Consider the following 22,136-nt stretch of genomic DNA (forward strand, 5'->3'; position numbering starts at 1 on the left):
TTAATAACATGTTCATGCAACAAACCTTTTTGAAAAAGATAAAAATAAAATAAAAATCGTTGTGAATGAATTGTCAAACTGAAATCATGATCGCAAAAACAAGGTTATTCCTATGATCTTCTCACCAAGAAAATCATAACATGCAGTAGTCGATGTATTTAAAAATAATAATAATGTTACTTGTACAGGCTGTTTTAACAAATAGGGTTATAGAATGCTGAGTTTGCAAGATTTCACATCATTTTGGAAAAATGATTTTGCTACTTATACATAAAAACGGTATATAAACGGTAACCGAAAATGACTTGGAAGGGGAAGATTGGATAAAAAATTTGACTATGTTTTAAACTATCAAATGGTAGAGTGTCGTGTGGACATTACGTAATCCTTTATGTAAACATTGATGTATATATAACAAGATCCTTCGAAAAAAAGTTAAACCAACCAATAAAAAGCCATCAACTCAACACCTATAAACCCATCAATTAAAAAAAATCTGTACAAGCATTTTTGTTTAAAAAATAAATTTCCCAACCATATAGTTTGTGGAGGATGAACCTGATTTTCATTAATCACCTCGCAGATGATAATTAGGAACCTTAATTTCGATTTTTAAACGTGGGGAAGCTTACTCTAAATTCCTCTATTTTATTACTAAGGCACGTAGTTTTGTTGGGAAGTTATCTATAAACTTATTGGCAGTCAAATATATGATCCAGTTAAAATGAAATTATATGGTCCTCTTAAGTCTCATTGTTCATATACATAGAGACAACTGTCCTCTATTAGAGTATGAAGAAGAAAATTGGTTTGGTACTTGGTAGGGGAATCTTCTGGTGTAGTCTCTGTGTTGTGAATGTAAAGACAGTCTGTTCCACTTTGCACTTTATATAGTTAGCCCTCCAGATCAACTGAGGAGAAGATTCAGATAGAGTTTTAGCGAGAGACAATGGAGAAGAATGAGAGAAAAACTAAGGAGATTGATGCAAAAACATCTGAGGATCAACCTGAACTCAACTACAGGGGTATCAAGGCCATGCCATTTATCATAGGTTAGTACAAAGACTCTTCTTTTCTTTCATTTCATCTTATTTCTTGGTAATTGGAGTCGAACACTCTTGAAAAAGTTCCTTGTATGAGATCCTTTTGCAAGTTAAGAAATCATGAATAGATCATAGAACCCTGAATTCTTTTTCTGTTATTTCCTCTTATTTATTCGAAGTTGGAGTCGCTCACCTTTGGGGCACTCAGAGTCACAAACCGATCATATAATCCTATTTTTCTTTTCTTTTCTTTTTGTTTCAGAATTTTTTTAACATTTTTGTACTGTTTGAATGAAGGGAATGAAACATTCGAGAAGCTCGGGGCCATTGGCACGCTAACCAATCTTCAGGTGTACTTAACTGCGATTTTCAACATGTCACGCATCAATGCCACAACTCTCCTTAATATCTTCAATGGCACCACCAACTTTGCTACCTTGTTGGGGGCTTTTCTCTCCGACACTTATCTTGGCCGATACAATACATTGGGATACGCTTCAATCTCTTCATTTCTGGTACAACCCTCAAGGAAATTCAATCATAACGGTCGATAAAAAGATGAAATTTTAAATATGAATTAAGAGTTATCTTTTATTGTGAAGGGATTGCTGGTTATAACTCTAACAGCAGCATTTAAGAAGCTACATCCACCACATTGCGGAGCAGACGACAGTAAATGCATTGGTCCAGATGCGGGACAAATGGCATTTCTATGGCTCGGTTTTGGCCTAATGATAGTCGGAGCCGGTGGGATCAGGCCATGTAACTTTGCATTCGGAGCCGATCAATTCAATCCCAACACGGATTCCGGGAAGAAGGGAGTCAATAGTTTCTTCAACTGGTATTTTTTCACAATAACATTTGCGCAAATGGTATCAGTAACACTGGTGGTCTACGTGCAAACTGATGTGAGCTGGTCTATAGGACTAGCAATTCCTAGTATTTTTATGTTTTTATCATGTCTTCTGTTCTTCATGGGGACTAAAATTTACGTGAAAGTGAAGCCAGAGGGCAGTCCTTTTACTAGTATACTTCAAGTTCTGGTGGTTGCTTTCAAGAAAAGGAGGCTGAAATTACCACAACAGCCTCGGCTCAGCCTATTCAATTATACACCTGTGAATTCCATCAATTCCAAGCTTCCTCACACTGATCAATTAAGGTAAATTTTCAGTTTTTCATTATAATTTGATTCAAAACTCTAGTTAAAGCATGTTTAGTTGAATCTTGATTGATAATAATGAGCAAAACGTCACGTTTGGTACAAATATCTAAGCTCAACAGGTATAATGGACAAATCTATAACTTCTTTTTATTCTATAACTTCTTTTTATTCTTTAGTACTATCCCGCTCTGAATTGTCTGGCTTACCCTACAAGTCTGGAGCGTCCTTAGGTTATTTAGGACAAATTGCCGTAATTAGGGAGATTTTTCCCAAAAAATGAATTTTTTTTAATGTCCATTATGATGAAGGGAATCTTGAACCAACTTCAACTCAAGTTCAACCACTGGTCCACTAGAGAAAAAAACAGAAGGGAAAAGAGACAAAAATGTCGGTATCAGTTAGTTTTCTGTGTAAGGCTAGTTTAAAATTTTCAATATCAATAACAATGACACACCCAAAAAAAAAAAAAAACACTGTGTAATTATGTACCTATCAACTTATGAAATACTTGGAGATAGAATTTATTAGGAATAATGAGTTATTGAATAGTATTTTTTTAAAAATGTGTATTTAAAAAGTAAGAAAATTTTACTGATTTGTACATAGAATATTTTATTGTATAAATGTGTGATGGAAAATGATTCCGTAGCAAACAACTTAAAGTTCTAAAGGATGACAAACATGGGCTTATTTTCATAAAGTAATTTCAATAATCGTGTCATGGTTTCAGTTTCCTCGACAAAGCAGCAGTTTTAACTGAAGTTGACGAAATCAATCCAGATGGATCGGCAGCCAATCCGTGGAGGCTATGCAGCATGCAGCAAGTCGAAGAAACAAAATGTGTGCTTCGTGTTATTCCGGTATCACTAACAGCTATTTTGTACCATATTGGAGCCCAACAACAATACATAGTTTTCCAAGCACTTCAATCCAACAGGCATCTAGGCAAAACCAGCTTCCAAATACCAGCAGCAACCTATATAATTTTCGCCATGTTAAGCCTATCTATCTTTATACCTATATACGACAGGATTCTAGTCCCGTTAATGCAGAGAATAACAGGGAAAGAAGGGGGCATAACGGTCCTTCAAAGAATGGGAATCGGTATATTCATCACTATAATCGAGTCATTTCTGGGAGCCTTTGTGGAAGTACGAAGAAGAGATTTGGCACTTAAGAATCCAATCCCGGGAGTAAGAGGCGCGATTTCACCTATGTCTGCTTTATGGTTGGTTCCTCAGCTAGCATTAGGTGGACTTGCTGAGGCATTTAACTCCATTGGCCAAGTAGAATTTTACTATAAACAGTTCCCGGAAAATATGAGAAGCGTTGCAGGGGCATTCTTCTTTGTTGGAAGTGCTGTATCGAATTATTTGTATGGATTCATTATTTCAGTAGTTCATCATTCTACTGAGGGCACATCGAGTGGAAATTGGCTGCCAGAAGATCTCAACAAGGGTAGGTTGGACTATTTCTATTATCTGACTGGAGCATTGTGTTTCTTCAACTTTTGCTACTTTTTGGCTTGTGCTACGTGGTACAGGTACAAGGGAAGTGAAGATAGCAACATTGCGCTTGAAATGCAGGAGAAAAAACTCGCCCAACATTCTGCCTAATTGTTAGATTTTAAGCCCTATTTGTAGTGAGAAAAACCAGCAGATCTCGATCTCGAGAATTGAACTTGTTGCATCCTTGTATCATGACATGTATAACTTGCTATTCAATTATCNTGACCCAACCTGAACCCGCCCCGTAAAAAAAAAAAAAAAAATTATTTCTTGACATTTCATCCGTTAAAAACTCATTTTAAATTTGTATTTTATTCTCTAATAATAACATAATTCGAAACTTTGAAAATATAAAAAAAAAAATTGGGGCAAAAAATTGCCGGTCCCCGCCCCGGCCCCATCTAAGGTGGGTTGGGGCACGGGATGGGAGTGCCCCACCGCGTTGCCATCACTACGTGGTAGGCTCCATGTGGGTTATAAAATAATGTCAAAAAATCATCCACCCACCCCATGTTGTAAGTTGTCTGGCTAAATTCTATGAAAAGAGGCTTCTACAAGTGTAGCATCTCTCTTTAAAGTATGTCAAGTCTTTCAAGTATCATGATCAATAGCCGCATAACATATGACGATTTTCTTTCGCTTTTGTGAAATTGAAGATTGTTCGAAAAATTATCATGTCAAATCTTTACTATCAATTTTTGAAAGGAAATAAAATAGGCATGGCAAAATGCCCCACACCAGATCATCCTGCCTTGATGGTGAATCCGAACAGTGCCCACATACATGGTCCTTGTCATACACCTTTCAGACTTTTATTTTTTATTTTTTTTATTATTGTCTTGTTATTTAAATTTAAATTGTATGTAAAAAGAATAAATAAATAAACAAGGCGAAAAATAAAATATTAGAGTTAAGCTGCTTGTACAAATTTTATTTACAAAAACTTACCAAATGCTGAGTCGGCTAGCTCTTTCACATTAAACTAGGAAGTTAAATTCTCGCCATGCATATCCGTAAAACTTTTTGTAAATGAAATCTATATAAGCATCTATATCCAAAATACTGTATTATAATTCCTCGAAAAACCATTGTAGGATGGGGGACAGGAGGACCTCCTTACCCCGTTACCGTGCTTAAAATGAAATATATGGCGAATCGAATTTCAATCCAAATATTTTCATTACTTGTAATTCGATGGAAAAGTTTCCATAAATTGGGAACAAATAAACCTAATAACTTCCATTCCAACTAGTTCCTAATTTATTGCTACTTTTCTTTGATAACAACGTTGAATTAAGTACTTCTACATGTTAATTAACAAAATGACAATTAAAAGAAAATAAAACGAACGAGGCAGAAGTAGAATACTACCTTAAATGATAAAATATGCAAGATAATATAATACAATTAAATACCATGTGACATGTTGTGTAAAGTCATCATCCACCTAAACAATTACGAATCAATTGTTAATAACATGTTCATGCAACAAACCTTTTTGAAAAAGATAAAAATAAAATAAAAATCGTTGTGAATGAATTGTCAAACTGAAATCATGATCGCAAAAACAAGGTTATTCCTATGATCTTCTCACCAAGAAAATCATAACATGCAGTAGTCGATGTATTTAAAAATAATAATAATGTTACTTGTACAGGCTGTTTTAACAAATAGGGTTATAGAATGCTGAGTTTGCAAGATTTCACATCATTTTGGAAAAATGATTTTGCTACTTATACATAAAAACGGTATATAAACGGTAACCGAAAATGACTTGGAAGGGGAAGATTGGATAAAAAATTTGACTATGTTTTAAACTATCAAATGGTAGAGTGTCGTGTGGACATTACGTAATCCTTTATGTAAACATTAATGTATATATAACAAGGTCCTTCGAAAAAAAAGTTAAACCGACCAATAAAAAGCCGTCAACTCAACACCTATAAACCCATCAATTAAAAAAAAAATTGTACAAGCATTTTGTTTCAAAAATAAATTTCCCAACCATATAGTTTGTGGAGGATGAACCTGATTTTCATTAATCACCTCGCAGATGATAATTCGGAACCTTACTTTCGATTTTTAAACGTGGGGAAGCTAACCCTATGTGGCAAAATTATTTCTTACCTATAAATAGACTTATCCTCACTCTTGCATTATGATATCGATACAACATAAAAGGGGGAAAAAAAACCTTTGTTAGGAATCTCAGAAAAGAGAGAGAGAGAAGAAAAAAAAAACCAGTGTTCTTTAGGTATAATCATGGAGAAAAATGAGGTTGCAGTTACCAAAAAAGAGCCCAATTATAGAGGAGTCAAAGCCATGCCTTTTGTTATTGGTAAATTTCAACAAAAAAGTGATGAAATCTTAGCTTCATGTTTTGTAGTTGCATACTAAATCTTAATCATAAAATCTTTTCTTGGAGTTGCGTTTTGTGAGAGCTCCCTTCCCGGTTTATAGAAATTTTTCTCGTGATCTCTCGACAAAGATTGCATCTAGTTATTTTTGTAAAATTTGTGAAAATATTTACTGGTTTTGACAATTCTTGGAAAACTTGCAGGTAATGAGACATTTGAGAAGCTGGGAACAATTGGAACTTCATCTAACATGTTGGTGTACCTCAGTACAGTGTTCAACATGAGCTCCATTTCTGCCACTAATTTCATCAATATCTTGAATGGAACTTGCAATTTTGGAACAATGTTTGGAGCCTTTCTCTCTGATACTTATCTAGGCCGATATAAGACCCTCGGAATTGCATCAATTTCCTCTAACCTTGTATGATTTCTGCTCATAACCTTTCATTCCTTCAAGTAGATTTAGAATCAATGTAAAATTGTTTGAACTGAAGTAATTTTCGAGTCAAATTTGGCAGGGGATGCTTGTGCTAACACTAACAGCAGCATTTCCGTCCCTACATCCTCCTAAATGTGGAGCAGAAGAGAGTAACAGATGTGTCAGTGCAACACCATGGCAACTCGCATTCTTGTTTAGTGCATTCGGGCTGCTGGTAGTCGGAGCTAGTGGCATAAGACCGTGTAACTTGGCATTCGGAGCCGATCAATTCAATCCCAACACGGATTCCGGGAAGAAGGGAGTCAATAGTTTCTTCAACTGGTATTTTTTCACAATAACATTTGCGCAAATGGTATCAGTAACACTGGTGGTCTACGTGCAAACTGATGTGAGCTGGTCTATAGGACTAGCAATTCCTAGTATTTTTATGTTTTTATCATGTCTTCTGTTCTTCATGGGTACTAAAATTTACGTGAAAGTGAAGCCAGAGGGCAGTCCTTTTACTAGTATACTTCAAGTTCTGGTGGTTGCTTTCAAGAAAAGGAGGCTGAAATTACCACAACAGCCTCGGCTCAGCCTATTCAATTATACACCTATGAATTCCATCAATTCCAAGCTTCCTCACACTGATCAATTAAGGTAAATTTTCAGTTTTTCATTATAATTTGATTCAAAACTCCAGTCAAAGCATGTTTAGTTGAATCTTGATTGATAATAATGAGCAAAACGTCACGTTTGGTACAAATATCTAAACTCAACAGGTAAGCTCTGAACTGTCTGGGTTACCCTACAAGTCTGGAGCGTCCTTAGGTTATTTAGGACAAATTGCCGTAATTAGGGAGATTTTTCCCTAAAAATAGCATTTTTTTTTTTTTTTAATTCCAATTATGATGAAGGGAATCTTGAACCAACTGCAACTCAAGTTCAACCACTAGAGAAAAAAAAAAAAAAAAAAAGAAGGGAAAAGAGACAAAAATGTCAGTATCAGTTAGTTTTCTGTGCAAGGCTAGTTTGAAATTTTCAAAATCAATAACAGTAACAAAAAAAAAAAAAGGTACAAGATAACTGTGTAATTATGTACCTATCAACTTATGAAATACTTGGAGATAGAATTTATTAGGAATAATGAATTATTGAATAGCGTTTTTTGGAAAATGTGTGTTTAAAAAGTAAGAAAAATTTATTGGTTTGTATGTAAAATATTTTATTGTGTAAATTTGTGATGAAGAATTATTCTGTAGCAAACAACTTAAATTTTTAAAGGATGACAAACATGAGCATGGGCGGACCCATGGGGGGTCACTTGACCCCCCAACTTTTGAGATTTTCCCTTTTCTTTTTCTTTTGTGATAAAGTCATGTTTGTTGTCAAAATTGAAATTTTGATCTAAATCTAAGTTAATAATTAATTTTAATAACATATTTTTTGGATTCCTTAACTTCTAAAATTTTATCAAAATTTACTAAAAATCGGACTTTAATCCCCACCAATAATTTTGAATTTTCTCTCTTTTTTATTGCTCTATCGTATTCTCTTCCTCAAACCTTTTACCAAAATCTTAACTCTTCTAATTTTTTAAAATTTATTTATGATTTCTCTACAATTATCACATTTACAAATTTTCAACTAATGAGAACCTAAATTTGCATTTTCTCCTATCCTATTTGTGCATATATTATATAGCACGTGTCTAAACTGATTATATAAAATTTAATTTATATCTAACGAATTGTGTTTATTTGACTAATTATTAGTATTTAATATTGGTTATTTTTTTTTCTTTCGATTACTTGAATTGATTGTTTGTATCAAATACACAATTTTTTAAAATATAAATATGCAATTATTGTTCAAAATCAAATAGATTAAAATGATTAGCAAAGTATTAATGAAGAAATATTTTTGAAACGTAAATCTACATTTTTTTGGCTCAAATATGAATCATTCAAAAATAAAAAACAAAGTATTCGATCTGTACAAAATTTTATTGTGCCCCCCTAACTGAATTTCTCTGCGTCCACCCCCGAACATGGGCTTATTTTCATGAAGTAATTTCAATAATCGTGTCATGTTTTCAGTTTCCTCGACAAAGCAGCAGTTTTAACGGAAGTCGACGAAATCAATCCAGATGGATCGGCAGCCAATCCGTGGAGGCTATGCAGCATGCAGCAAGTCGAAGAAACAAAATGTGTGCTTCGTGTTATTCCGGTATCACTAACAGCTATTTTGTACCATATTGGAGCCCAACAACAATACATAGTTTTCCAAGCACTTCAATCCAACAGGCATCTAGGCAAAACCAGCTTCCAAATACCAGCAGCAACCTACATAATTTTCGCCATGTTAAGCCTATCTATCTTTATACCGATATACGACAGGATTCTAGTCCCGTTAATGCAGAGAATAACAGGGAAAGAAGGGGGCATAACGGTCCTTCAAAGAATGGGAATCGGTATATTCATCACTATAATCGAGTCATTTCTGGGAGCCTTTGTGGAAGTACGAAGAAGAGATTTGGCACTTAAGAATCCAATCCCGGGAGTAAGAGGCGCGATTTCACCTATGTCTGCTTTATGGTTGGTTCCTCAGCTAGCATTAGGTGGACTTGCTGAGGCATTTAACTCCATTGGCCAAGTAGAATTTTACTATAAACAGTTCCCGGAAAATATGAGAAGCGTTGCAGGGGCATTCTTCTTTGTTGGAAGTGCTGTATCGAATTATTTGTATGGATTCATTATTTCAGTAGTTCATCATTCTACTGAGGGTACATCGGGTGGAAATTGGCTGCCAGAAGATCTCAACAAGGGTAGGTTAGACTATTTCTATTATCTGACTGGAGCATTGTGTTTCTTCAACTTTTGCTACTTTTTGGCTTGTGCTACGTGGTACAGGTACAAGGGAAGTGAAGATAGCAACATTGCACTTGAAATGCAGGAGAAAAAACTCGCCCAACATTCTGCCTAATTGTTAGATTTTAAGCCCTATTTGTAGTGTGAAAAACCAGCAGATCTCGATCTCGAGAATTGAACTTGTTGCATCCTTGTATCATGACATGTATAACTTGCTATTCAATTATCTTATCACGCTTTTAGACAAGCAACAATCATGGTAGACAACACTAAGGGACTTTTGGCAGAACTTTAAAAAGGCAAAAATTGCTTCTAAAACTTAAAAGCAGCTTTTGAACTGTCTTGTGATGAGATTTTAGCGAAAGCCGACTTTCTTGATAAACTCTTCTACAATAAGCAAAAGCAAAACTGTGTCAAGTGACCCTAAATATTAAGTTCTATTTCTAATCGATTATCCCCTCGAATTGACAGACCATTCAAAGACTAACTTGAGCGACGAAGTGTAGTCCCAACATTTTACGACGTAAACAAAGCTCATTCACATTGCATTGCATAAAGGCCAAAAGAAAATTAAATCAACAAATGAACAACCAAGAGACCATAAGCTTTATGATTATAGACATTAAATTCTAACATAACAATTGTTTGTGTTTTCCCAACAAGGGACTTAAGAGTCTCAAAGTCAAGGATTGAAGTCGAAATGGCACAAATGGATAAATCTAAAAATATACTTACAGTAGACCGATAGGAACAGCCCGACAGTGTATACTCATAGCTAATCAATACATTGACAATAGCTTCAGTCTAAGCACAAGTTAAACCGCCAACCATCCAATTTAGGTCGTCTCCTCATACTGTGTATGATTGCTGAATTGTGTCTATATCGAGACCCTTAAGTCGCACCACTGATTCAACATGACCTTTAAGTGTGCGCAACTCTCGTAACCTGTGACAATGAAAACCAAAAAACCAAAATCCATCAGGGAGATAAAATTTCAAACACTAATGTTGCTTTTATTTTATTTTTACTTGGTAAATTAGGTACATTTAAAACTATTTCCTTGTGTTGAGTATAAAGCAACCAGTAAAAATGGAAGACAAATGTATAAGATTGCAATATCATATGCAGAGTTATTGCCTATCATCTGCCATTATTTAAAAATAGTGTTACTATTGAGCGTGTTTGGGAAGTATTTATAAACAGCTTATAAATAGATAGAAATGAGTGGTTGATAAATATGTAGTATTTGTGGGTCTCTCGAAATGTATGGATAAAAAGTTGATTCAGTGTTTATAAATAGTTTATAAACATGAGCCAAACATACCGGAATTTCAAATCAACTTAAGAAGCTAATAACTAATTATAATTATGCTAAACATCTATACCTTGCAATCTCAGCTCTCCTTTTGGCTTCTTCAGCCAATTGATTGAGCTCGGAGAAATTGTTGGTTTCGTTGAACAATTTGGTATCAGGTACTTGCAGCCCGTGAAGGGTTCTTTGCGCGTGTGCCCACATAAGTTCACGCTGTTCTTTTCCAAAATCTTTCTTCCTGGTGAAAGCTATCTGCAACGGGAAAAAAACCATGAAAGAGGATAAGGGCACGTGGCATTGACAAGCAAAGATTTCATATCTCAAATTAGTCGAGTATGATATGTACCCTTTGCTCCAGAACAAGATCCCAGGCCCTTCCACTAAGAGCATAACGGGTGAAAAACTTTATAAAGTCAAGCGGAATATAGAAAATAATATTATAAAGCCAGATCACTCCAGCCCATCCCCAACCAATTCCTTCAATTGCCGCAAAGCTCCAATTCGCATAAACCGCAATCAAAGTTGCAACCTGTTTGCAATTAAGTACCAAATATTAAATTCAAATAACTCGAGTCCAAAAGATGGTGTGAAAATAACGGGATAAGATTCTGTACCAGTTGAGCAATCACAAATGCCGCTACAAGCAACAAACCAGGTCGCTCGACAAATGACCAACTTCTACATCTAGTAACAAATATCAGTGCCTGACTGATGGTGCTCACTTGAAGATATATTGCTGAAGCAAGCTTTCGGAAGTCGTCATGAGCAGTTTTCTCAAGAGTGGACACTCCAAATACTCGCTGGAAATTCATCAGAGAAGTCATGAAAAAATAAGATACATCTTCCATCAAAACATCAATATACAGTTTAATAGACAAAATTGGCTTACTGGAAAGAAATTTGTTTTATACGCTGCCCAAAAAAATATGACAGTCATCATTGCCAAGTATCCACCAAGAATAATTCCTGTTGCGAAAATCTCAGCAAGCTTCCAGCTGTCTGGCAGAGGAGATGGTTTCACTCTATCCTTTGATATGGTCATAATGGTACCTAAAAGCACGGGAGTTGATAGTTAAATGCAAAGGAAAGCAACAAGTTCAACCACGTGCAAGATTTCTTGCATGGTTAGTTTAATCCCAAAAGATAATCCATGGAAATGCAAGATATAGGCTCCTGGACATGCAAACAAGAAGGAAAAAATGAATTGTCCCATAGGCATACTGATGTTACGGTGTACAATCCATATTGGCATTTTGAACTTTTCCAGGTAAAATCAATGCTGTTTGGCCTTGCTTTCTCTCAATACATAATCAACTATCTTAGCAATTAAAGATCTCGGGAAGATACCATCGTTGAGGATTGCAATGATAAGCACCATAAAAGGTGGAAAGTCAAATTGCCATATCAATGCCAACAGCATGAAACCGAGCTGATACATCAGAAATAAAAGGAAATACATAAAAAACTCTGTATGAAATTCATACTATCTGAAAGAGAACATAAACCCAATCAAAGAAAATAACATACCACAATACGAATTGTGATAGAAACGGCATAAATCTGCAAAAATCAATGGAAAGTGAATGGAAGGGAAGATACCATCGTTGAGGATTGCAATGATAAGCACCATAAAAGGTGGAAAGTCAAATTGCCATATCAATGCCAACAGCATGAAACCGAGCTGATACATCAGAAATAAAAGGAAATACATAAAAAACTCTGTATGAAATTCATACTATCTGAAAGAGAACATAAACCCAATCAAAGAAAATAACATACCACAATACGAATTGTGATAGAAACGGCATAAATCTGCAAAAATCAATGGAAAGTGAATGGAACATTATTGTTGAATGCAGGCCAGCTGGACACTAAATATGAACATGAATAATGAAAGACAGGTTGTACCGTATAATTTTTCATCCTCTGGAAGATTGCCCGACTGGTTAAAACAGCACTAATTATAACACTGAGACCAGGTTCCGTAAGGACTATGTCAGAAGCACTACGAGCTGCATCAGTTGCATCAGCAACAGCAATCCCAATATCAGCCTTCTTCAGAGCAGGAGCATCATTTACTCCATCGCCAGTCATTCCACAGATATGTTTCCTGGCTTGCAAACGCTTTACTATTTCATACTTGTGCTCTGAAGCATATAGAAAACAAGCCAATAAACAAGACATGAACATGGAGCAGGAATAATTAAGCAAGCAAGGACGAACCATGAATTATGCATAAATCTGTATTACCAGAATCAGCAATCAGACACTGGAACAGGAAAGAACAGAAAAATTACCAGGGAAAACACCGGCAAAACCATCAGCTTTCTCTATTAGCTCATCAACTGGTAAAGCAGCAATTGATTCATCTTTGTTCTGTCCCAGCAAAGCAGATGAAGGGTACATGTTTATTCCCATCCCTAATCTTCGTCCAGTTTCTTTTCCTATTGCAAGTTGATCTCCTGTTGAAAATCACCTAATTCAGTATTTAATATTGGAGTTCACTAAGCTCATTAAAACTTTTGAATGACATGGAAAGCTAAACAAATAAATAAGCATAATTTAATGAACACGGATATCATAAATGGCCCGATGAGTGATTTACTAATTGTGGTGGTTCTCTATAGCAGAATACTAACTGTTGTGGCCAAAATTCTGTTTCTACCCATTGTCAAAAGTCATGAAAACATGTTAATAAAAACCATCATTGTTTTTATTCTCTCTTCCAACAAAATGGTGAAACTCTCCAGGAAAAGGAAGTGCTGGGGCTGATTAGATACATAAACAATCCCACCAAAAAACTAAACATGCTTCTTTATGCTTAATGAATGCATAAACAGACCAAAACAAAATTTTGCCAAGGAATATGACAAATTAATAAAATCCGTAATTCAGAGACATAGCCACCAGCACAGAACCTTTAAGGAAAACATATTCAGCTGTGTGGTCGACATTTTAGAGAAATTGCAAATACGGAAATGTGTGTGTATAACTAGATACTGTTGGGTAGGTTAAGTATTTAAACCAAGAATTGTGAAAAAGTGACTTTCGTGTCAACTTCGGCCAAATATTCGGACTTGATCTGTTAGTCAAATTATGAATTTAAATAGACTAACTTATTCTACTCGTCGAGTAGATAATTAGGATATATTTGGAATCTCAAGACCAATTTCAAATGAATGAAAAATTACGGTCTAGAAATTGGAAGAAAAGAGGAAAAACTGGCCGAAAAACTGCCTAACTCCATCGCTTGCCTAGCACTCAAGCGATGGGACTATCGCTCGAGCAACAGGTAAGCGAGAAATATTCTATCAAAAAATTGACACTGGTGCTCGGGCAAGAGGCTAGCAACAGCAAGAGATGCTTCCCTTCACAAGGTTGCGGAGTTTGAGACATGTTACTTCACTCACAGCCTCTCATCCTTTATAAGTAGGACCCTTCAGACGTCCATCATGCATCTCATATCACTTTTGCATTAAGCATTACATCAAAACTCTAGCAAAACGTCTCTATAATCATTCAAAACCACATTTTCTTGTAGAAAGGAGATATTCTGTCGCTGTTACTTATGATTTGAAGTGCTTTTACCACAATTTGTATCCATTGTATCTTGAGAAACATGTGTCGTAAACCGTGAGCCCACAAGTTGTATACATTGTATCTTGGGAAACAAGTACCATAAACCGTGAGCACCGTTACTTGGCAATATTGTCTTAAGGAAAGAGTGATTATCACTTGCCTCGAAATTCTTTCTTCTTCACTTTTGTTTTCTTTTGTGGTTTGTATACCAAATCAATTTTTCTTTCCTCCAAATTTTGTTGTGTTCAATTACGCTCCTACGAATTAAACCTTGCTATTTCGTTTGTTCACTACAAAACAATCCTTTCACTACCAAATACTCAACAGATACACAGTCATTAAAACAGATTTCAATTGGCTAAAAATATTATTGCTTAAAGTTGCAACACAAAATGTACCAGTAATCATTTTGACATTCACTCCAAGATTTAAAGCTCTTCTTATAGTCTCTGCACTGTCATGTCTGGGTGGGTCAAAAAGAGGCATGAGACCAATAAATTGCCACGGCCCTCCAGGACTCTCTTTTCTTCCCTCTGGAACTTCCTACAAGAAAATGTAATGCATGCCCATGAAAAAATTCAATTTCTTTTTCCTGGGCAACAAACAATTCAATACATACACTTCATTATAAGAAGATCCCTATGGTAAAAAAACACTATTAGGTTTACCTGGTATGCCACGGCAAGTGACCTTAACCCTCTGTCTGCAAATTTATCAATCACAGCATGTACCCTTCGCTCTATTTCCGATTTATTATGCGCAAGATTTAAAATCTACAATATATGTGGGAGGCAGAAATTAGAATCACAAAATAATAGCAAAACCGTAACAAAAGGGCACTATTTACCTGCTCGGGTGCACCTTTACTGACCCTGTGCATTTTTCCATCTTTATCTAAATAGGTCAATGCTGTTCGCTTGTCAGTAGGATTAAAAGGAAGGAAGTGGAGTTCTTGAATGCCAGCACGTGCCTGATTGTAGTGATTTTAGAAGTCAAAAGTCACAACAAAGTGGAAACATAAGTTATATAAAGACGTCTACAATATCTGGTACACATCACTACATAGTACAATAATAAAAATTTAAACTTCATTTCATTTTTTAGTACTTTCCAATAAAGTCAAATCCCGTATTTTCACTATGATAGAATGCTACCTCCTTCGGATCAGCCAGCATCCCAACTATAGCAGCGTCTATTGCATCCTGGTTTTCTGTTCGCGATGCTCGGGCTGCCATCAGAACAACAGTATCTGCATCAACACCTTTAGCAAAAACCTGTTGACAAGCACATAAAGCACAAAATAGATTTTACATTCAGTTTGTCATTGTAAACGCATAGAAAATCAGCGGAAAAGCACCCATTATTTAACCTCTATAAGATTCTTATCAACAGTGAGCTTATTCAGAGTCAAAGTTCCCGTCTTATCACTGCAAAGCACGTCCATGCCCGCCATCTCTTCTATAGCTGTCATTCTCTTTGTAATAGCTCCCTGTACATATATAAATATTCCATCACATACTAGAATCCCTGAGCAATTGTAGATCATCATAACCCAGGGAGCCAAACAAAAACCTGTTGGGCCAAACGATGAGCGCCAATGGCCATTGTAACAGAAAGAACAGTTGGCATGGCAATTGGTATTCCTCCAATAAGGAGCACAAGTAGATTGTCAATACCAGGGCGATACTTCCGATGTTGGATGGGGTACATCACAATAATCTCTATAATCATTCCCACCGCAATAGAGCAAATACAAAAGTTTCCAATCGCAGTCAAGACCTAACCAATACAACAACAAAATAATACTTAAAAGATTTCAAAGGGAAATTATAAGAATTCCAGAATAATATTGGCATATTTCTAGTTAGTTGCCTTTTGAAAGTGCCCGACTTGGTTAGTACTATCAACAAGATGAGCAGCCTTCCCAAAAAATGTGTGAACCCCGGTGGCAATGACAACAGCTTCAATCTCTCCCTGTTTGCAGGTAGAACCTGAGTAAACACCGTCCCCTGGTCCCTTTGTAACAGGTAGGGACTCCCCCGTCAAAGCAGACTGCAAATTCCATCATGTATAATTTCAACAAGTTCCAATAAGCTGAAACTGTATATAATATGCCAGAAAATCAAGAAAAGATACACACCTGATCAATTTTCAAAGGATCACCCTCAAGCAAGCGAGCATCAGCAGGAATTATATCTCCAAGTTTAATACTGATTACATCACCAGGGACTAAAATTGCAGCATCTTCCTCACTCCACCTTCCATCTCTAAGAACCTACATCATAATAGCTATCTATCAGATAAAAACAAACCGCGACAAACCATTGATCGGCAATTCCAACATAAGATAATTTCAAATTTAACCTTAGCTTTTGGAGCAAGACGAGCCATGAGAGCTGCTGCTGCGTTGCCTGCATTGTTCTCCTCAATAAAACTAATTGTTGAATTTATCACGAGCAAAGTAATAATACCCACAAAGTCTTGCCAGTCCGGAGGCTTTCCCTGTAGAGCTTGAAATTAAACCCCCGTAAACCCACCATAAAATGCATAAATTTAAGCAATACAAGTTTAAAAAGTATGTCCTTACTCCTCCATTTGCAAGGGCAATTGCCATGATAGCAGCAGCTTCCATGACCCATGAGAGAGGGTTCCACATAAACCCCAAAAACTTCAAGAATTTGCTCTCCTGTAAACACGCCCAAGGTACGTAAAGACACGAGCTTTTATCATTAAATCCAATTCCAAACCAGTAAATCACCAGATTCAATAGGACAGAATCACCAGCCATTACTATCCTAATAATCCTTCTGTTAAAATTATAACTCATTTATAGCTTGAACTTCAAATACCCAAGCACCCATAAAAACATGGAAAAGGAAGCAATGAAATAAAAGTATTGAGACACAAATGATCTCTATGTCAGCATCAGAAGTATTTAAGCATTAAATACACGAATACATAAAGAGCAAGGAAAAATGAAGACTATATAACATAAGAATCGAAGTTGAAAAGGGCCAGATAATGTAAAATAAACCTTCTTTTCCTCAAGTTTGTTGTGCCCAAAAATGGTTAATCTTTCTTGAGCAGCCTCAGTTGAAAGACCCTCTCTGGTACATCTCAGATTCTCACACACTTCCTCAATGGGAATGTTCTCCTGCACACAAACAAAGAAGAGAAACCCATACAAAACCCGTAAAAAAAGACCCATAAAGCACAAACAAGAAAAGCATTCAGATCCATTACCAAATCAACAGTTTCCTTCAGTACAGCCTCCAAAACTTCAGGTTTATCCCCCATCTTGAAACCCTTTAAACTCTTCTAAAAAACAAAGTTTTCAGATCAAAGTTCATTCAAGAACCACCATAAACGCAGGTTCTTAAAAGAGCCCGGTTAAAAGAACTGGATTTTTGAGTAAGAGAAACGGAGGCCTACCCACCTACACCAAATCTACAATAAGTGAAACCGCAGAATCAGAGATAAGAGTGGCAACTGTTGCAGTAGTTCATAGGCTTTTGCATTTCCCATTAATTAATGTATTTATATAAATAAAAATAATTATTAATATTAGTATTTTCAACTTTAAAGAATATTTTTTATAAAGCTGCAAGATCAAACTTTCACTATATTGCTCTTTTTTCTTTGCTTTTAGGTACTTGAACCATCACGCCTCAACAATTCTACCTTTTATAGTTCGTGCAGCATGTATTTGGCGTAATTTAGCAGCATTTTAGGTCATTTTCATGTTCTTTTTACCTTTTTAGTTTAAGGAAAAACCCAAATGTATGCAGGTTTGTAGATAGAGATCAGATCAAGATGAGAATAGCAGAAAAACCAAGAGCCATAAATTGCACATGGGCTCTCATGCCCTTTCTGCCCTACTCTTTAGTTTCCTGCCCACATATGGTTTTCTTTTTTGATATTTTAGCAGCATGAATGTTGCATTATAGACTGCGAAACGATACTAGTCAAAAGCATCAATGTTTTGCATGACAGACTGCGAAACGATACTAGTAACATAAGACACGAGAAATTTTGTATGAATTAACCACAGGTTAAATTTTTTTGTGATTCAATGATAGTGAAATAATATTGAGATTCTAACGAGAACCATATAGTCAAAACTATTTATTATTAATGTTGCTAATGTTAATTTAGACATTAATCGAAAGCATCGCTAACTTACTCGTCTACTTGAAAAATATGGAACATATGAAATTCCGTGTGAATTAACAAGAACCATTTTCAAGACTAAAAACTCATGAGTGATCAACAGAAAAATATTATTTTGATTTTCACCACACCCTTAAATCTGTTTTTTTTTTTTTTCTTTGGTTTATTGATAATGAAAAAGATTTTCATAATCAGTCAAGCTTATATGTATAAATAATAAGATTTGATTTTTATCACATTTACATAGTTGTAAATATCAATATTTTTTTATCTTTTCAATATGAGAATAAAATATTCTTTTTTGAACAAATTAGTCAACCTGGTGGTGTTATTTTCTTCACAGGCTCCGATAGGTTTGACTACAAGAGTATCAGACATTACCCAATTATTGGTTTGATCAAAGAATATAATATGATTAATTGAATGCATGAAGAAAGTATTTTACTTCATTTTTTAATAATCTATTAATAAATAAGGAAAAAAAAATTGCATGATTGTATTTGTAGGCCCATATTTGGGTTAAAGATAATCTCTCAAAACGTGCTCATTAATCAGTGTTGTGCAATAAATCACCAAACAATAACATGCTAAATTTTTAAGAGTATTCATAGTATATAATATTAGATAGTACTAGACAGGAGGTTTTAGTACGATTCCTTTTCTATATTTGAAAAATGATGTGGCGAGTCTAGGCTTATTTCCGAAATGAGCTTATATATATATCTGTCCGACAAAGATAGTTTTGCTTTTCTTTCTTCTTTGTCTCAAATTATAGGTCACTTGTTCTGTTAAGATTATAATTAATGTCATAATTTTCTATTATACCCTTATTCAATGTGTATTGTCCTCAACAAATATGAATTATTGTTATTCAATGTGGGGGTATATTAGAAAAATATATGTAAAATTTATAGTTTCAACATATCTTAATTAAGTTTTATTAATCTGTACAAAAATGAAAGCAAGATTATCTTTATGGAATGAAAGGAGTAAAATTTTCTCAAAACACAAAATAATGTAAAATTACATCCCAAAAATTCATTTTTTATGACAGCAAAGAGTCATACAAAACGTTTAGCCCCCTGTTTGAGCCCCTTTTTTCAAATATCATTTTTAACCACACATTTTTTCATAAAATAATTACATATTTCAAAAAAAAAATTATTACTTTTTAACCATACATTCTTCAAAAAATCCTTATTCCATAATACATTCTACCCAAAAACGGGGATCGAACAGGGGCTTACTCTAAAATCAAGAATATAACATGGAAATTAGCAAAAGCAACACACAAGTTAAATTTTATTATATATATAAGATAAGTCTTCGTTACTAACATGAACAAAAAACGTTACCATAATACTCAACATAAAGCGTGCATGATTTTAATTTGTTGTATAGTTTCTTCCCAAAAAAAAGTATCAATAGCAATTATAACGACAAAATTATCAGTTTATCCCTACTATATAAAAAGGAGAATGTGAAGTTATTGTAGAAATCAACAGTGGCTTATGTCACTTTGTCTCACTGTAGCAGTTTTTTCTTTTCTTTTCTTCTTTTAAGTGGGGAACAAAAACGACGTCGTTTGTCTTTACTTGATATATATATTTTATTATATTATACAGTAAAAGAGGCAATTTAAATTTACTCCAACACACAACTTTCCATAACTCCCATAAGTTGGAATTATTAAAAAAATAAAAATACCAATAATAAGATACAAAATTTTCTAAAAAGTAAAAAGTTACAAGTATAATTTTGAAGAGAGGAATTTTAAATTTAAAAAAAAAATTATTTGTACTTTAAAAAAAAAACACAAAAACCTCCGTACACAGAAACTTTTGCCTCCGTGCACGTAAGCTTTTCTCCATGTACAGAGACCTGTGCATGGAGGCCTCCATGCACAGAGGAAAAAAAAAATTTTTTATACAACATTATAGATAATTTTTTTTCAATTTAAAATTGCTTTTAATATAACCTTAAATCAAAAGGGCAATGAAGGGTTACTGTAGATGCAATAGTAACCAAATCACATTTTACTATAGATGCAATGTCTGAACAGAGCCGTGCTTTATTGCTACATCAATCTCACACGCAACTATCATTTCTTTCTTCTCTCTCCCGTTTCTTCTCACTCTTCCTCAATTGTCACACACAAACTACCGTTCTTCTTTGCACTTCTCCCACACAATTACTTGACTCTCTATTTTCTATTCTTCGTATATACTGCTTAATTTAGCTAAAGGTTTCATCCAAAAAATTTTAATCTTTTGTTTTTATTTTCTTTTGTAGAGGTTTGAAGTTTTCATCGTCGAGAAAGAGAACGACCGAGAGAATGATTAAAAAAAGAGTTTTTGGTAAGTAAATGATAATTTGCTACTATAAAAATATTTTATCCCCTCCTATTCGTTGCCGCACGTCGTGACCTCCTACAAAATTATTTTAAAACCCTTTGTGTAGTTGAGTCCATGTTCCCCATTTTGCCCGACAATAAATCTTTGTGATTAGTAGTTGATTTTGATTAACTTGAGTATTTTGTTAGGAATTTTATGTTTCCCCTTGTGAATTCTAGCAATTGGGTTTGTTGTGGATGTGGATGCTTTTTTCCATATTTGACTCCGATTAACTTGAGTATTTTGTCTGCAATTTTCTCTTTCCTTTTATGTACGGTAGCTATTGGGTTTTGCATGGATACATTTTTTCTATTCATATTTGATTCTGATTAATTATACAACAATTTCTATTTGCATCATGAATTCTTGCAATTGGATTTTGTGGTGACATTTTTGTGATTAGTATTTCGTTCTCATAATATGATTGATTAGAATATTTCATCTGCAATTATTTCTCCCCTTAAGGAATTCTAGCAATTGTTTTTGTATGGATACATCTCTGCTATTCGTAGTAGATTTTGACGAATTGGAATAATTTATTTGCAATTAAAATAAATGAATTGTGTTGTTAACTCCCTGAACTTCACAAAATTATTCAAATCCACAATGTAAAAAATAAAATTGAGCTGTTTGAGAAGTGTTTGTAAACCTTTTAATAAATTATAATAGATAGGAACCAACAATAGATAAGTGGGTAGTATTTGTGGTTCCGTAAAATGTGTGGATATAAATGGTTCAATCAATAATAAATGGTTTAATCAATAATAAATGGTTTGTTATAGTTACGTCAAAATATAAAAGTTTTCACAATAGCTAGCACTCAAAAGGACATTCTGAGCAAACGCTATAATTAAAATGGTTTTAAAGATGTCATTGATTCCTTTATAATGCGCATGGTAGAAATGTAAGCTTTACTTTGTATTTTTTTCTCTTGCTGCAATTTGTTAATTCTGTCCAATTGCCAACTTAAAGGACGTGTTTGGCATACACTTAAATTAGAGTTGTACACAAAAATCAATTCATAATTTAGCGGATCTTGTCACCATCCTCTTATTAGACCAATTACAATGCAGAAAAAGTGATTAAATTGTTTGTTTTCCTGTTAAACAAATGTATATTAAATGCCCTTGTTTCATCACTTAATTTTTTTCTTTGTGTGGATAATGATTTAGATAGTAAAATGTCATACGGTTCTTAAATTGATTGGTAGACATGGTTCTTCAATCTATATAAAGGTTCTTGCAAATCAAAGGTTCTTTATTTCTTTATATAGATATTGAAATGAGAATATCATGTTACGATTGTTTTTTTTTCAATGTTACT

At 34.6% G+C, this 22,136-nt stretch overlaps 3 protein-coding genes across 3 annotated transcripts; 2 read left to right on the forward strand and 1 right to left on the reverse strand.

The window, feature by feature from the left end:
- Positions 1-790: 790 nt before the first annotated feature.
- Positions 791-3,906, forward strand: LOC111401655 (protein NRT1/ PTR FAMILY 2.11-like). The gene is made up of 4 exons (XM_023029498.1): positions 791-1,052; positions 1,341-1,558; positions 1,646-2,202; positions 2,936-3,906. Exons 1-4 carry the CDS (start codon positions 950-952, stop codon positions 3,819-3,821), a joined length of 1,764 nt encoding a protein of 587 aa, XP_022885266.1. The 5' UTR covers positions 791-949; the 3' UTR covers positions 3,822-3,906.
- Positions 3,907-5,854: 1,948 nt separating this feature from the next.
- Positions 5,855-9,589, forward strand: LOC111401656 (protein NRT1/ PTR FAMILY 2.11-like). Its single transcript, XM_023029499.1, has 4 exons — positions 5,855-6,051; positions 6,274-6,491; positions 6,589-7,148; positions 8,588-9,589. Exons 1-4 carry the CDS (start codon positions 5,976-5,978, stop codon positions 9,471-9,473), a joined length of 1,740 nt encoding a protein of 579 aa, XP_022885267.1. The 5' UTR covers positions 5,855-5,975; the 3' UTR covers positions 9,474-9,589.
- A 352-nt stretch (positions 9,590-9,941) lies between these two features.
- On the reverse strand, positions 9,942-18,011 carry LOC111401657 (plasma membrane ATPase 3). Its single transcript, XM_023029501.1, has 21 exons — positions 17,494-18,011; positions 17,285-17,404; positions 16,838-16,936; positions 16,615-16,752; positions 16,391-16,525; positions 16,123-16,302; positions 15,823-16,029; positions 15,620-15,739; positions 15,405-15,524; positions 15,098-15,220; positions 14,919-15,023; positions 14,649-14,793; positions 12,969-13,133; positions 12,580-12,818; positions 12,451-12,483; positions 12,271-12,352; positions 11,561-11,721; positions 11,286-11,471; positions 11,018-11,200; positions 10,745-10,923; positions 9,942-10,304 (listed from the first exon to the last, which is right to left on the reverse strand). Exons 1-21 carry the CDS (start codon positions 17,545-17,547, stop codon positions 10,208-10,210), a joined length of 2,871 nt encoding a protein of 956 aa, XP_022885269.1. The 5' UTR covers positions 17,548-18,011; the 3' UTR covers positions 9,942-10,207.
- Between the last annotated feature and the right edge of the window lie 4,125 nt (positions 18,012-22,136).

Source organism: Olea europaea, chromosome 10 (assembly GCF_002742605.1).
Source record: "Olea europaea var. sylvestris chromosome 10, O_europaea_v1, whole genome shotgun sequence".
In the NCBI taxonomy this organism is placed as follows: domain Eukaryota; kingdom Viridiplantae; phylum Streptophyta; class Magnoliopsida; order Lamiales; family Oleaceae; genus Olea; species Olea europaea.

What these genes read in the sequence shown, in the direction of transcription:
- LOC111401655 (XM_023029498.1), top strand. Translation starts at nt 950, where the DNA reads ATGGAGAAGAATGAGAGAAAAACTAAGGAGATTGATGCAAAAACATCT. An exon ending in CTTCAATCTCTTCATTTCTG is followed by an intron (nt 1,559 to 1,645) that starts GTACAACCCTCA and finishes TTTATTGTGAAG; the next exon opens with GGATTGCTGGTTATAACTCT. An exon ending in CCTCACACTGATCAATTAAG is followed by an intron (nt 2,203 to 2,935) that starts GTAAATTTTCAG and finishes TCATGGTTTCAG; the next exon opens with TTTCCTCGACAAAGCAGCAG.
- LOC111401656 (XM_023029499.1), top strand. Translation starts at nt 5,976, where the DNA reads ATGGAGAAAAATGAGGTTGCAGTTACCAAAAAAGAGCCCAATTATAGA. An exon ending in AGCCATGCCTTTTGTTATTG is followed by an intron (nt 6,052 to 6,273) that starts GTAAATTTCAAC and finishes GAAAACTTGCAG; the next exon opens with GTAATGAGACATTTGAGAAG. An exon ending in CATCAATTTCCTCTAACCTT is followed by an intron (nt 6,492 to 6,588) that starts GTATGATTTCTG and finishes CAAATTTGGCAG; the next exon opens with GGGATGCTTGTGCTAACACT.
- LOC111401657 (XM_023029501.1), bottom strand. Translation starts at nt 17,547, where the DNA reads ATGGGGGATAAACCTGAAGTTTTGGAGGCTGTACTGAAGGAAACTGTT. An exon ending in TGCTGGCTGATCCGAAGGAG is followed by an intron (nt 15,221 to 15,404) that starts GTAGCATTCTAT and finishes CACTACAATCAG; the next exon opens with GCACGTGCTGGCATTCAAGA. An exon ending in TTTTGCCGGTGTTTTCCCTG is followed by an intron (nt 12,819 to 12,968) that starts GTAATTTTTCTG and finishes TATATGCTTCAG; the next exon opens with AGCACAAGTATGAAATAGTA.